This window comes from Sminthopsis crassicaudata, chromosome 3 (assembly GCF_048593235.1).
Source record: "Sminthopsis crassicaudata isolate SCR6 chromosome 3, ASM4859323v1, whole genome shotgun sequence".
Taxonomy (NCBI): domain Eukaryota; kingdom Metazoa; phylum Chordata; class Mammalia; order Dasyuromorphia; family Dasyuridae; genus Sminthopsis; species Sminthopsis crassicaudata.
Genome location: NC_133619.1, coordinates 651,204,177 through 651,220,309, shown reverse-complemented (window position 1 = coordinate 651,220,309; position 16,133 = coordinate 651,204,177). Strand labels below are relative to the sequence as shown.

The window sequence follows — 16,133 nt, the reverse complement described above, 5'->3', positions numbered from 1 at the left end:
TTTATACTTGATAACTTTATATGGATTTTTAGATTACCAATTTATATTGATTTTTTTTAGTTTAATTTGGTTTAGATAGCCAATTTATAATAGCGATGTTGAGGTAAGGTAATTGTGTGTGTGTAAGGTAATTTGGAAGTACAGGCAACTCACTTAAAAGTCACCTGATCAGTAATTAATGGAATCCCCAAATCTGGGCTTCTGTGGACTAAACAGATAGTGCATAAAGGCAAGAGCATCTCTTTCTCTTTCTCCCCCCGCCCTTTCTCCCTCCCTGACTGTAACAAGGGTGGGTGGTTAGGAAAGTGAAAGAAAATCAAGAGGCAGGTCTGTTAGGTTGGGGGGCTGTCAGTGAAAATTTTAGGGTGAAAGCCTCACTTTAGAATAAGAACTGACCCTTAAATCCCAGCTCACAAAAAGAGAAAAGTTCTTTGTGAATTGGGAAACAACCAAAAGGTAATCAATTTTGATTGGAACATTTAGCTAGAATTTAGGCTTCTTACAAACCAAAGTTAAGTGCTAGTCAATTTTAATATAGCTTATAAAATTGGTGTATGTTCTATTTCAAAGTCCAATTCTTTTTGTACAGCAAAACAATTATTTGGACATATATACATATATTGTATTTAATTTATATTTTAACATATGTAACATGGTCAATCTGCCATTTGGGGGAGGAAGATGGGGGGAAGAAGAGGAAAAATTGGAACAAAAACATGGTCAATCTGCCATTTGGGGGAGGAAGATGGGGGGAAGAAGAGGAAAAATTGGAACAAAAGGCTTGACAATTGTCAGTGGTGGAAAATTACTCATGCATATATCTTGTAAATAAAAAGGTATAATAAAAAAATAAAATTAAATTTTAAAAAATTGGTGTATCCTGTCAGATTGGCTAAAATGACAGGAACAAATAATGATGAATGTTGGAGGGGATGTGGGAAAACTGGGACACTAATACTTTGTTGGTGGAGTTGTGAAAGAATCCAGCCATTCTGGAGAGTGATTTGGAACTATGACCCCAAAGTGATCAAACTGTGCATACCCTTTGATCCAGCAGTGCTGTTATTGGGATTATATCCCAAAGAAATACTGAAGAGGGGAAAGGGACCTGTAAGTGCCAAAATGTTTGTGGCAGCTCTTTTTGTTGTAGCTAGAAACTGGAAGTTGAATGGATGTCCATCAATTGGAGAATGGTTGGGTAAATTGTGGTATATGAAGGTTATGGAATATTATTGCTCTGTAAGAAATGACCAGCAGGAGGAATACAGAGAGGCTTGGAGAGACTTATATCAACTGATGCTGAGTGAAATGAGCAGCACTAGGAGATCATTGTACACTTCAACAATGATACCGTATGAGGATGTATTCTGATGGAAGTGGAAATCTTCAACATAAAGAGCCAACTCACTTCCAGTTGATCAATGATGGACAGAAATAACTATACCCAGAGAAGGAACACTGGGAAGCGAATGTAAATTGTTAGCACTACTGTCTATCTACCCAGGTTACTTATACCTTCAGAAGCTAATAATTAATGTGCAACAAGAAAATGGTATTTACACACATATATTGTATCTAGGTTATAGTGTAACACATGTAAAATGTATGGATTACCTGCCATCGGGGGGAGGGAGTGGAGGGAGGGAGGGGATAATTTGGAAAAATGAATAAAAAAAAAATTGGTGTATGTTATTGCAAACTTGATCATAACTGCTATGGCTCTTATTCATGTTCGTGATAGATCATTGTATCCAGATTTTAAGGATTGCCTTGTTTTCTCTCTTAAACAAAAGGGAACTCAATTAAGGAAATGGGAATGGGGAACCCAAGCCCTTCTGAGAGCCCCCAGAATTGCAACAGGTTGGAAAAAGAAAATCCCACCAATTTGATCCACTACTGAATGATGAGACTTAGTAAACAGTAATTGACAAGTAATAGGTGGGTTCTTTCTGAATGTAGAACCCAGATTTGGCTTGTTATCCAGCAACTTGCATGTTATGAACTGAACTAAAAGGTGGAATCTGTAAAACCTGTTATCAGTCCTGCTAACTCCGTTTAATAGTGTTTTGTAGCTGTGGTTTTAGGGAATTGGATATTTTCACCTTTGCTTGTAAGTTTAGAGCAACTTATAACTAAGAAAATTTGACTATCACTTATAAAAATGGCAAGATTCTTAATTAAGTCACTTGAAGGTATTGTCATAATGTTAAAATCTAAAATTGGTGATTTCTGCTTATTCAAAGTATTTGCCTTAGTGGGTAAGGATGTACCACAGAAGTATTGTCTTCTCTATTCCACTTCACGGGGTCAAAGAGCACAGACCCTAACAGCCCGGAAGACAGATAGGGTAAGCAGGCAAAAGCAGCAAGCTTAGCCCCTTCTCCAGAGCCCCACTGATACCCTTTCATTTGTAAGCTTTCCAGGTTTCTTGCAAGCAAGGTCATCAGCTGTGGGGAAAAAAAGGTCTCTTATAGGGGATGAAATTCCCAAAGGATGGATTTAATGAGGATTTGAAAGTCTGCTTATTATATAGAAGTGATTTCTAATGATTGATTTTTATACAAGAATGAGTTTAAACTTAAGAAAAAGTAAAAACAGGGCAGCTAGGTGGCGCAGTGGATAGCGCACCAGCCTTGAATTCAGGAGGACCCGAGTTCAAATTTGATCTCAGAGACTTAATACTTCCTGGCTGTGTGACCCTGGGCAAGTCACTTAACCCCAGCCTCAAAAAAAAAAAAAAAAAAAAAAAAAAGTGAAAACACGTTCATCTTGTGTGTGAAACCTGGCAAACTTTGTTATTGTGATAAGGCTAATTTAACTAGTATTTTTCTTGGTGGCTTATAAAAATCTCCCTATTGTAAATACCATTTGACTATAAAGAAAGATGGCAACTAGGTTGTTGGTTATTGAACATCTTAAAGCAAAATTATTTGTGTAATGTTGAACTTAGAGCTAGATATCAAGATAAAGTGGGAATTTTCTTGTAAAGAATCTCTGTTACCAAAGGTCAATCCTATTTAGGGGATGTGATCCTTTAGAGCTGAACCTACCTGAAACTGTGATTAGTGAAACTCGCCATTTGAAATAAAATCTCTTGGACTAAAACTTATATTGTTTTGAGTTCTGAAGTCCGGTAGGGTTATCTGCTGGATTAATCAGTAACCGCCATTCGAACAAAGCTCGCACAGAAGCTGCTGCTCAGAAGGATGTGATCCTGAAGTGTTACAGGTGAAGGTCTGCATCTGAGCAAAAGCTGGGGAAACCCCCTGTGGCTTCACTTCAGGTGGGAACCTTCTGGCTCAGTTTCCCACGTGTTACTGGGGTTTCCACCTGATTATTTCTAACTATGAGGTGATGTTATTGCATTGTTGTGAACTTTCACTCTTACCTGAAGGCAAACAGAGCTAAGGATGCTTGATGCTGCCATGTGTGTTCCTTTAGGCTTAAGCCTGAAGAACCAGTTTGCTGCCTTTATAATCCTGTCCCTGCTTCCTCTTTTAGAGCAAATTTCCATAATCAGAGCAAATAGTCAATTGAATAAATGAGCAAGTATGCAATATCTCGCTGATTTCAATCTGAAAATATGTCATATCACAATCAGGTAAATACTCATATATATATATGAAATAAGGTCCTTAATGCTTCAAAATGTTACATTATTTGACCTAGTCAATAACATACCTATTTATATATATATGAAATAACGTCCTTAATGCTTCAAAATATTACAATATTTGACCTAGTCAATAACATACCTATATATATATATATGTGTATATATATATGAGAAATAAAGTCCTTAATGTTTCAAAATATTACAATATTTGCCTAGTCAATAGCATACCTATTTATATATATATATATGAAATAAGGTCCTTAATGCTTTAAAATATTACAATATTTGACCTAGTCAATAACATACCTATATATATGTATATATATATATATATGAAATAAAGTTCTTAATGCTTTAAAATATTACAATATTTGACCTAGTCAATAACATACCTATTTATACACACACACATGTACAGGAAATAAAGTCCTTAATGTTTTAAAACGGTACAATATTTGACCTAATCAGTTATATACTTGTTACTAATATATAATCTGTATGAAATAAGGTCCTTAATGTTTCAAAATGAGGCAAGAATAATTGGATATAGGCAGCTAGGTGGTGCACTGGACAGATCACCAGCCCTGAAGTCAGGAGGACCCGAGTTCAAATCTGGTCTCAGATACTTAACACGTTCTGGGTGTGTGACCCTGGGCAAGTCACTTAACCCCAATTGCCTCAGCAAAATAAATAAGAATAATTAGGTATTGATAGTTCTCTTTGTGGGACCTAGTTATTGTTCTCTTGATTACTGAAATTAGATCAGAAACAAATTCATTGTTGTTTGCAGAACATATTTTTTAAAAATATAGTTGGAATAAAGTCAGCTCTTTATAAGTGAATTCGTTTATCCAATGATTGAACCTAGGGGTGGAAAGTCTCTACCTACAAGTATTGCTATTCCTGTTTCCATGCCAACTGGACTCTCCCCATCCCCAGCTCATTATCCTCTCCACCCAATGTCTAAACTCCTTTAAACACTTTGGCACGAGTACCTTGGCCACCCACCCTTTACCGGCTCTCTCCCTTCTCTCTGGATTTGTCTCCTCTCTGTTCCAGCTGACACTTTCCTATGATGGCCAACACTACATACCGTATTATTTCTCATCCTGACACTGGCCACCCACCGGCTGCGGCTTCAATCAGCTTCCAGGTCCCCAAACTCATTCTCCAGTGGGCCCGTAAGGCCGAGCCAGGCCTCTTCCCAGTCCTAGCAGGAAGAAGCTTCTCGACGTAAAAGATTTGGGGTTCCTTTGCTTGAATGACGAGTTAAATGGATCCAGCAAAAGACCATGTCCCTGGTAGCAGTCCAGTGTCTAGGTGGGCCCCAAGGAAGGCTGCTGGTAGGCTGATCCTGTCCCTAAGTGGGCCTTTGTGGAACTCACACACTTAACAGCTACAGTTATTGTACAATCAGGAAAGAATGTGGAGCCCAAAGCCCAAGACTGATTTGTAGAAACTCACCTTATTCTCCAGTTCAGTTTCCGAGGTAAGGGCTGCTGGAGACAGAATACCTTGCTTTGAGTGCTTCCAGATGGAAGATCCCACTCAGAATTTTCTGGCCCAGAACCTCCAGGAGGGTCCCTGCCCCACTGCAGCTGCAAGCTCTGGTTGGCTCGAGCAGCTCCTTGCTGGATCCGAGTATGGAAAAGCAACATCCTCAGAGCTGACAGAGCCCCTCAAACATCCTCCCAAACAGTTATTTGACCCTTTACCATCTGCGGGCTGCGAGTTCGAAACGCTGATGTTCTAGGTGCCCATTCGGCGGCTCCTACAGTCTGATCCCATTGTCCTCCACTTTCATGTGGGTGCGATGGACCTTTCCTACAGACCTAAGTTGTCCCAGGCTGGAAAATTGCTTCACTCCATCTTTCTGGGGGTTCTGATGCTCTAAAATTTGCTTAGAGTCACCGTTTCCAAGTACTTGGAGGTGTTGGCGGGACAGCTCACAGACTTCCCGCCTTTACTTTGCCAGCTCGGCTCTGCTCCTCCCTCCCAAGGTCTTAAATAGCAAGCATAAAAACTCTAGAAAGTTCAGAGTCCTGAAGTCTCACCAAAAGCAGCAGGTGTGGACATAATCATTATCAGTCTCAGATAATTTTTTCAGTAAAGTCCCTTACAAATGAACATTTAATAGGCCACCTAAACTCACACAAAAGTTTTTTACAAAAAAAATTTTTGTAAACTGTAATGTTCTCTTCTCTAAAAATATAATCATTCTCTGGGAGCAGGTTTCCTGGGGAGCTTCTGGAGGCAGCCTTAGTTTCAGTTCAGTTCAATAATCCCAAATGGAGCCAGGAGTTAAAAGTACAGATCCTTTATTGTGTCCTTCAAAATCCTGAATCTTTTCCTGGGCCCGATTAGCTTTAATAGAGGCCTAGCTCTTCCAAAGTCTCTGAATCCAAAGGTTTGTCCCTCAGCCTCCAGCCAGCACAAAGGTGGAAAATGGAATGAACTCTGCCTCCAAAAGAGTGGGCTTCTGGGTTCTCTGTGGGCTTGTGGGAGCTCCTCCTTATATATGCTCTCTTAAAGATGTGAATCTTGTGGAATTCTAGTAAGTACATTACTGAACTAGAGAACTGTTAAGTACCAAGCTAAATTAGATAATTATGCCTATCCATTCCAATGCCTTAGCACCTTGTAAGAGTTCTAACAATAAACATTTCTTCCTAAAAATATTTCCCCTTTTCAAAAAGTTTAAAGTTTAAAGAAATAATCATTTATTTCGCAGTGGATAGGGAGAAGCCCAGAAGTCGGGAGGACATGAGTTCAAATCTGGTCTCACACTTAATCCTTCCTACCTGTATGACCCTGGGCAAGTCACTTAACCCCAATTGATTCAGCCAAAAAAAAAAAAAAAAAAAAAAAGGAATAATCACTAAGTTTTTGTGAAGTAAATTAATTGGGAATCTTTAAAATGACAGATTTAGTTCAAGCACTTTTTCAATTTTAAAGCAAAAATATATCTTTAAAATTGGAATTTATCAAAATTAAGTTGGTATAATATTTTAAAATAACATCAATTAATCCCCAAAGTATTGTGACAAAATAAATTCCTAATTATTACAAAATTCCTAGTTACCTTCCTTTAATCAAAATGTGTTTACAATGGGGAGGAAATTAAACTTTTATAGATGAAAAAGAAAAAGATAACCATTTAAATTAGCCTTATCACCATAACAAAGTTTGCCAGGCCTTTAAACATTTACTCAATCTTTTTCTTCTCTTTCTCTTTAAATATATCCACTGTACATTAGAAGTAGGCCTGAAAATTTTAGTCCCATTTTGTGAAAGGATCCTCATTTTGTATCTCATTTACTTTTAACAGGAATATAGACGACCCCTATAAAGAATTGATAAGAATTCATGAATAGATGGTTCTAGGAATCCTTGTAGGCTTATAAAGGAGATTTTATAATGGGAGCTTTCTTTCTAATTGTACAAATGACCAGTTTGCCCTTTCAAAATACCTATGTATTAACTAAGCTAAACTAATTACACTAAAATTAACTTAACTAAAACAATAACTCCAAATACCTATGTATTAAACTAAACTAAAATTAGCTTTTTAAAAAAAATTATTTTAATTTTTTTTCCTAATAGCTTCTTAAGTCATTTATTCTTTTATCAAATTATACAATATAAAAATTTTAGAAATACAATACTAAAACCAATATTATGTATTTAAAACTTGAGACACATTCATTACTAATCAGGTGACCTTAATTTAGTTAAATTTCCTTCCATATGATCTTCCACAGAAAATAATTCATCTCAACATTGGTATTATATACTAATCACATCTAAAAACCCATCTAAAGTTATCAAGTTTGAAGCAGCTACATTCAATAATAAGAAAATTTAAAAGTTAACATTTGTTAACCCTTATACATTAGAACTACCTATAGTCTGAGGTTTTGGACATGCATCAAATAAGTGATAAGTTATTTTTAGTAGAAATATTATCTGTTCTATAACTAAATATAACTCAAATTTAAGTTTTCAAATATCTATTTTAAAAATCACATTTTTTTAAAGGCCTAATTCATACACAACAACATCCAGATGAAAAGGGAAGTTCTGTCTAGTAACGTTTCTGGTTTGCAATGGTCTTTTAAATTTCACAATAAAGATTTAGAAATCCAGTACAATGTAGAACTAAGAACACAAGCAATAAACTTAGATACCAATTGCATTTCCAAATGATCACATAGAAAAATCATTGATTTACCTTTGGGCATTTTAAAACCACTTTAGAGATATCAGGTATGTTATAAGTAAATTCAATTACATAATGTAATACACAGCATACACTAACCACAATGATAAACATTTTAACAGGAATAGGGCTGCAAGTCAAAGAGACAGACATGGAAAGTGTGAGATGAATAGAGAAGTAGGGTCCATGGATTTTGTTCTCTGGGCAGCGTGAAGCCATTATCAGTCCTAGAGCTAAGGAGGTCTTGGTGGTGCATTAAGTACAGGGGGAAACACTAGTAGCACTAGTAGAAGGGGCAAGGGAGAGAGGAAGTGGGGCTGTTGAGGAGGGATGGATGGGGATGCTATGGCAGCTTCTCTTAAGGGAGGAAGCCTCTTTCCTCAAACCAGGGGTGGAAACACCCCTACTCTGATTTAGACATCATATAGGCCTTTTGACTTAATTTGTTTTAAAGATAAACTAATTTGGACTGATCATAAAAATTCCAATGGGGCCAGCATGATTCAGGGCTCTTTAGTCAGCTACCGCCATGCTGGCCATATGGTCATCAGACTGATACAGAGGAGGGGATTTGGCTAGCCAGATTTCTAAAGGGCAAACTTGGGAGCTAATATTTGCCCTAGGGCAATAGGGAGCTGGGGAGCTCCTTAAGCAGGAGAGGGGTGAGGTCAGACGAATGCTGGCGGACTTCGCTCACTTTGGCAGCCAATTTTTTTGTGGTTATATATGTACATTTATTTTTAAAGAAAAAAAACCTCACAATTCTTTATGAATCATGTTAGAAGAAAAAAATCAGAACAAAAGGGAGAAACTATGAAAGGAAAAAAGTCAACATAGCACGTGTTGATTTACATTGCCTTCATATTAATCTCTCTGAATGCATAGGGCAGGCGTTTTCCATCCCAAGTTTATAGGGACTGCTTTGGCACTGAGCTACTGAGAAGAACCAGATCTTTCATAGTCGATCAATGCACAATCTTGTTACTGTATACAGGGTATTCCTGGTTCTGCTTGTTTCACTCAGCATCAGATCATGTAAGTCTTTCCAGGCCTTTCTCAAATCAGCCTGTTCATTTTTTATAGAACATTCCATTACTTTCATATAACTTATTCAGCACTTTTTTGGCCTCTATAAAAACCTGCTAGAAACATTTTGTGGTCCTTTTCTGGTTTCTGACTTCCTTGGGATACATACCCATTAGTGACACTGCTGCATCAAAGTATGCTGAGTTTGACAGCCCTTTGGGCATAGTCCCAAATTGCTCTGCAGAATGGTTGGATCATCACAACTCCACCCACAATGCATCAGTGTCCCAGCTTTCCCACATCCCCTCCAACTTTTTCCTGTCATCTTAGTGGTATCTCAGAGTAGTTTTAATATGCATTTCTCTAATCAATTTAGAGTATTTTTACATGACTCTAGATAGCTTTAATTCATCTGAAAATTGTTCATGTCCTTTGACCATTCTCAGCTGGGGAATGACTTGTATTGCTATAAATTTGACACAGTTTATGTTTTGGAAATGAGGCCTTTGTGAGAAACACTGGCTAGTAAAATTCCCCCCCCCCCAAGCTTTATGCTTCCCTTTTAATCTTATTTGTGTTGATTTTGCGCAAAACCTGCTTAATGTAGTCAAAGTTGTCCATTTTGCATTTCCGAATGTCCTCTAGTTCAGGGAGGTGAACCACCCCTTTTGGCAGCCATTTTTAACTGGGACTACCTGAGGACAGGCTCTTTGGTGTGGGCCGGCCCAGGGGGGAAGGAGATGAGTCCTGGGCCAGTCAGAGGAAAGCGTTAGTGGGAGAGCTGGGGCGAGGGGTAGAAGCCCCTGGGCCTGGGGAGCACTAAGGGAGATCTGTCTTGTTCCTCCTTCCCTGTGCAGGAGTGTTCAACCCCAGAGCGCCTGAGGCCTGCTAACGGGAGCCAGGGCTCCAGACACCCCTAGGCCCCAAATCTGGGGGAAATGGGCAGGAAGTGGCAGAGGGCCAACAAGGCTTTATTCAGCCCCAGCCCGTCCAGGCTCTCCACAGGTGCCCCAAGGGGAGCCTCGGAGTGTGGGCTGGGGTCCTGGGGGGCTCCTGACATGTGTCTTTGCGGGGTCTCTGCCCGAGTTTGCCCGGGAGGTGCTGAAGCCCCCGCTTCTCGGAGTCTCCTCCCCTGCTCTGCTCCCCCGCCCCCCAACATCACCAGCGGTATTCTGCGGCCCCTCAAGTCCCGCCCTGGCCCCAGACTCCAGACATCTGCAGGCTGACCCCGTTCGGCCGGGACGGGCAGGCAAAGCCACCCAGACAACGGCCCTTGGCCGCCTCAGCGGAGGTGAGCGGAGGGGCGGGGCGGAGAGGCGGAGCCGGTCCAGTCCTGGTGTCTCGGTTGGCTCCACCGGGCTCAGCACTCCCTGCTCCAGCCGCAGCCCCCCTCCCAGTCCCACCCTCCAGCAGGGCCAAAGCGAGGCCCAGACGTGGGACCCGAAGGCAGCGCAGTAAGTGACTGGGATTGGGACAGGGAGGGCAGGACTCGGGCAGCCCAGGCCGCCGCCCCCCCCCCCATCCTGTCCGGAGGACCCTTTAAGCTCCGCCCTTCTCCAGGACCCAGGTGTCCGGTTCTAAAGCCCCGCCTGGCTCTAGGGCCAGGCGTGCTCTTCCCATCCCCCCTTTCTCCGGAACCCAGGTGTCTGGCTTTAACAAGCCCCGCCTTGCTGAAGGACCCAGGCGTGCTCTTCCCAGTCCCCCTTTCTCTGGGCTCCGGGCAGCCCCGCGGGGACCCGGGCCAGGCCTTCCCCACCAGCCTCGCACGCAGGCGTCCCTGCCCCGACATCCCTTTAGGCAGAGCGGAGGCATTGGGAGGCTCGGGCCTCTGGACTGGCCCCCCCCCCGCCTCCCCCAGCCTTGGCTTCCTTTGGGATCCAGGTGGCTCCGGGATCTCAGGGCCTTTAGCCCTCTAGCTCTCGGAGGATGAGACCTGAATAGTAGGGGACATCATTCCCAAATAAGGAGTAAATACGCCCGTTGCTATAGCTACGCCCCCGCCCACCCCACCCTCACATTCCGGACTCGAGGACCCCCCCCATCCCCCTCCCATCTTCCCCTTCTGTTGTCGCTTCCTGTTTGTCGTCACCATGGAAATAGTGACTTCAGTCTCCCCCTTCCCTCCCCAGCTTGGGCTGGGGGAGACGCCTGGTGGGGGCGGGGCGTGGCCAGCAGAAGGAGTGGGGAGGTTCCCGAGGGGCGGAGATTGGGATTTTTACTTTGCCTCAGTGTCCCCATAGGAGAGTCTCTCTAGCTTGACCCGCCCGCGGCTAGGGTCTGGGAAAACCCTAGCGTCCTCTCGGAGAGTTCCCGGGGCCGACCCCGCCTCCGCCTTGGGCCCGCCCCAGAAGAGCTCTCACTCCCTTCCTCCCACCCCAGCCCCAGACCTGGGCTCTCCCACACTCACCACAAGGACCCGAGAGGGAACCCGTGGACCTCGAGGTGAGCCGCCCCCGGACCTGGGCCCCGTTTAACCCTTCAGGGTCCAAGCTTGGGGACTTCTTTAGCTCTCTGGGACCGCGGGCTCTTGGGGGGCTCTGAGGTAGATGGAGGGGACGCCTGTGTCTCAGTCCAGGACCCCCTAGGAGGGCTTGTGCCTGGATCCCGGAGGGGCAGGAGACTCGAACCGTCTGCCTGAGCCCCTGAAGGGCCCTGGTGCCTTTTAGCCGGAGGAGGACTAGGGGTGCCCTGGGAGAGCGGGACCACGGGGGCCCTTGGGTGGTGAGGGGGGTCCGAGATGTCAATGGGAGGGGGGGCCTGGGGTTCGGATCTGGCAAAGATGCTATCTAACGGACTTCGGAATGCGGCTGGGGAAGCCCCGGCCCGAAAGGGGTTAAGGGGCGTTTCCCCCGGCCCTCGGGTCTCCCCTCCCTCCAGCTGTGCATTCCAGAGCCGTTACCTCAGGCGGGGGCGGTGCCGCCCCCTCCCTCCCTCCCCCGCGTCCGTCCGGGACACCTAGCTCACGTCCTCCTCGCCGCCGTTGGAGGAGTGGATCGGGAGGAGGCGGACCGGGCTGGTGACCCAGGCATGGATGCCCCTCGGCACGTGGGAGGGCCGGGGAGGCCGCGGGCTAGGCTGGGCAGGACGGCCACTTACCCGCCGGGAGCCTCCTGCCAATGTGGTTTCCAGCGGGCGTGGTGGGAAGCGGAGGGTAACCTGACCCCGGGCCGGGGAGCCCGCCCAGATCCTTGTCTGGCACCCCGGGGTCTGGTCCCCCGAGGGGATCCCGCCCCCGCCGGCCACAGCCCCGGGAGGGGGAGGGGCGGCAAATCCCGAGTTTAAGACGGCCCTTATAAGGACCTTATAAGGCGAGCTCTGGCTGCTGGCCTCCTCTGCGGCCCACTCCCTGGTCTGAGGCTCCCGCCTCGGTCCCTCCGGCAGCCACGCCCTTAACCCTTCCGCTGCCACGCTGGCCCCTCCACAGTTCCCCTCTAGGATGAGGGCGGGCCCTGAGATGCGTGGGGGCCGAGGCTTTGTGCCTGGCAGGGTCCCAAGTGGCCACTGGGTGATCTTCCCACCCCCTGTAGCTTCGCAAAGTAGCCGGGCTGTCACCTGTGTCCATGGACAGTGTGACCCCAGATTGCAGCTGGGGGGGCCCCTATAAACCCCAGTGCCTCCCGGGGCTGGAGCCTGGACACACTCACATATACACACGTGCACGCTGATACACACACGGACACACTGACACATACACACACACTGATAGATGCACATGTACATACACACTGACACACATGCACACTGACACACACTCACACACACACATGCACACTGACACACATGCACACTGACACACATGCACACTGGCACATACTGACACACATACACGACATACTGACACATGCACACTGACATACATACACACATTCACATATACACACATGCACACTGACACACATACAGGTACATACACACTGACACACACACACTGACACACTCACACATGGACACACTGACATGCACACACAGACACACCAACATATGTATATACACATGCACTGACACAAGCTCACACACGTACGCATAAATACACACACTGATAAACATGCACACATACACAGACACACGTGCACACTCACACTCTCCCTCTGAGAGGAAGTCCAGATGTCACTTTGGAGACTTTCTGGGCCAATGGGCTGAGGTAGCTGCCTGTATAGACAGCAGCCCAGCGTGGGCCGGCCCGCCCCCGGGTGACCTTCCCATTGTCTCTCTCTGTCCCTTCCTCCCAGTAGCTTAGGGAGCAGCCAGGCCACCACCTGTCCGTCCATCGGATCTGCCTGCCCTGGAAGGAGTGTGACCGGAGCTTGCAGGTAGGGGGGCCCCAGCACGTGTGAGGTGGGGGCTCTACAAACCCGGAGTGGCTCCCAGGGCTGGAGGCTGCACACACCCACACCCACACCCACACCCACTCACACAGGAAGTCTGGATGTCAATGTGGGGACTTTCTGGGCTGCCTGAATGGACAGCAGCCCCCCCCAGGCAGGGTGGGGCCCCTCCTGAGATGAGGTCACCTCTAAAGTCCAGTCCAGCTTCCCCAGGGCGGGATCTCTCACACACTGGGGAGGGGAAGTGGACTGAACTGGCCAGCCTCTTATCTGATCAGCCTCCTGTCCCCCAGCCATGCCGGTGACTGTGACTCGGACCACGGTGACCACCACCACCACCAGCTCTGGCCTGGGCTCCCCCACCATAGTGGGCTCTCCTCGGGCCCTGACATCCAAGCTGGGCCTGCTGCGGCTGCTGCAGCTGCTGTCCACCTGCGTGGCCTTCTCCTTGGTGGTCCACGTGGGGGCCTGGGTCGGGGTCATGGGCAACTGGACAATGTTCGCCTGGTGTTTCTGCTTTGCCATGACGCTGGTGATTCTGTTGGTGGAGATGGCCGGCTTACAGCCCCGGTTCCCGCTCTCCTGGCGCAACTTTCCCATCACGTACGCGTGCTACGCCACCCTGCTCTGCCTCTCGGCCTCCATCATCTACCCCACCACTTACGTGCAGTTCATGAGCCACGGCAGAAGTCGGGACCACGCCATCGCGGCCACTTTCTTCTCCTGCGTGGCCTGCCTGGCCTACGCCACCGAGGTAGCCTGGACCAGGGCCCGGCCCGGGGAGGTCACAGGCTACATGGCCACCGTCCCCGGCCTCCTCAAGGTCCTGGAGACCTTTGTCGCCTGCATCATCTTCGCCTTCATCAGCGACCCGCCCATCTACCAGCGCCATCCCGCCCTGGAGTGGTGCCTGGCTGTCTACTGCATCTGCTTTATCCTGTCCGCCGTGGCCATCATCCTGAGCCTGGGCGACTGCACGGGCCAGCTGCCCATCCCGTTCCCCACCTTCCTCACCGGCCTGGCCGTCCTGGCGGTGGCGCTCTACGCCTCGGCCCTGGTGCTCTGGCCCCTCTATCAGTTCGATGACCGCAGGGGGGGCCGGGCCCGCAGGCGGGAAGACTCGAGCTGCCCCTACCGCCACGCCTACTTCGTGTGCGACTGGGATCGCCGCCTGACGGTGGCCATCCTCACGGCGGTCAATTTCCTGGCCTACGTGGCCGACCTGGTGCATTCGGCCTGGCTGGTTTTCATCAGGGTGTGAGCCGGGCACCGGCCTCTCCACTTCACTCCTCCTCATCCCGTCCCGTCCCCCGCCTGCTTCTCTCCCCACCGCCCTCTCCTGCTCTTGGCCAGCTCTCCCCGACTCTGCCCTTCTGCCTGCCCCACCCCCTTCTAAGGTGCTGAGCTTCTTAGCCCTGGCCATCCCACCAGAAGCTACTCGGGGTTAGGGCCACACATCGCCCCCCCCCTCCCCGGGCCACGGGTTCCTACTGCCAAAGCATGTTGGTCCGCCCGCTCCCCTCCCCAGTCCTGTGTGCCTTAGCCCGCGTGAATGTTGAAAGAGCTGGAAAAGGCCGTGGCCGCCTTCTCCATCCTCTTCCCGCTTGACTGGAGGCGCCGGGGCAGCCTCTCTGTGCCAAATGCACCTTCGCTTCCACGTGCGAAATGTATTCTTGGAGGTGTGTAGGATTCTCCCGTGGGAGGGCCCAGATCCAAGCCCTGCTCCACCTTGGGCTCTGTCATCCCAACACCTGCTGCAGCTCTTCCCCCAGAGAGTCCTCGTCCTCCCAGGGAGGCAGCAGGGGAGCACTGGGCTCCCCATCTGCTCGCACGGTTTCCTTCAGACTGTGGGGCAGTGGGAGGGATCTGGAGGAGCCGAGAGAAGGGAGCAGAGGGTCCTTGCTTGCGCCCCGTTGCTGTGTGTGTGTGAGAGGGTTCTGCCGCCCCTTCCGAGCGCCCCACATTGCTTTATCTGGGGGGTCTGCTGTGTTGGATGTGATGCTGTTACATGCTGCCCCTCCTCCTCCCTACACATCTGCAATTAGTATCTGCAATTTTTTTTTTTTTTTTACCTCACTATAAAGGCCACATATGAAGTGTTTGTTCTGGTGGATTCTTTGGGGTGAGAGGGAAGGGGCAGCCCCCAAACTCCCGAGGCTCTTAGGCACTGGCTGGGAGGAGGAGGTTGAAAAGGCAGGAAGTTGGGGGGGAGACGTCCTGGCCTGGGACTTGGGCCCCTAGCACCCCACTTTCTGGCAAGTTTGGGCTTCCTCAGTTTTCTCATCTTTAAGATGGGGATGGGGTGGAGGAACAGGAGTCTCAGCTCTAAATCCTATGGATTCCATCTGGGCCGGCGTCACAGGGCAGAAAGTGGATTCCAATCCCGTTTCAGATTCTTAGAAGCTCTGGCCGGCAGGCCAGGCCAGTCCTTCCGGGCCTCGCTTTCGTTTGCCAAATGGGGATAAGGGCACCTCCCTCCCAAGTGAAGGGGAGGATCGGCGAGGTTCCAGTTCCGCCGAAGGGCCGACTCCTCTGGGCCGCTCTAGGCCTACTTCCTCATTTGCAAGGTGAAACCAGAGAAGGGAAGGAACTTGCCCAACCCGCCGGTAGCGGAGCCCCCGGATTTGAACTCGGGTCTTCAGGCTGTTTTAAAGCTGGGGGGGATTTGCCCCTTGCCTCAAAAGTTGGCCCCAAGACTTATCCCCTCGGCTTCCTGGGGCACTCCCCCCCCCCCCCCACGGAGAAGACGCTGCCTCTTCCTTGGAGACCCGGGAGGCCTGGAGAACTGAGTACATTCTGCCTCAGATACTTTGTAGCACACACTGGCGCCTCCATTGCATCATCTGGACAATGGGGCGAACCCTTATTTGCCTCATGTCCCTCACCGGGCGGTTTGCCAGTAAACCCCAGAGAATCGGGGCCTGGGGACCGTCATGGCGTCAAGTGG

At 48.0% G+C, this 16,133-nt stretch overlaps 1 protein-coding gene across 8 annotated transcripts; it reads left to right on the top strand.

Annotated features, from left to right (window-relative positions):
- The first annotated feature begins 10,150 nt into the window (after positions 1-10,150).
- MYADM (myeloid associated differentiation marker) lies at positions 10,151-15,282 on the top strand. 8 transcript variants are annotated; one of them, XM_074308108.1, is made up of 4 exons: positions 10,177-10,315; positions 11,091-11,303; positions 13,094-13,171; positions 13,480-15,282. In XM_074308108.1, the coding sequence occupies exon 4, from the start codon at positions 13,482-13,484 to the stop codon at positions 14,445-14,447; it is 966 nt and encodes a 321-aa protein (XP_074164209.1). In that variant the 5' UTR covers positions 10,177-10,315; positions 11,091-11,303; positions 13,094-13,171; positions 13,480-13,481; the 3' UTR covers positions 14,448-15,282. The 8 variants fall into 8 exon arrangements, with proteins under 8 accessions (XP_074164217.1, XP_074164216.1, XP_074164209.1 ...); XM_074308111.1 differs by having other exon boundaries at positions 13,091-13,171; XM_074308109.1 differs by having other exon boundaries at positions 10,289-10,315; positions 11,102-11,303.
- Positions 15,283-16,133: the final 851 nt, after the last annotated feature.

Excerpts from the sequence above, each read along its gene's own strand:
- MYADM (XM_074308116.1), top strand. The coding sequence starts at position 13,482 with ATGCCGGTGACTGTGACTCGGACCACGGTGACCACCACCACCACCAGC.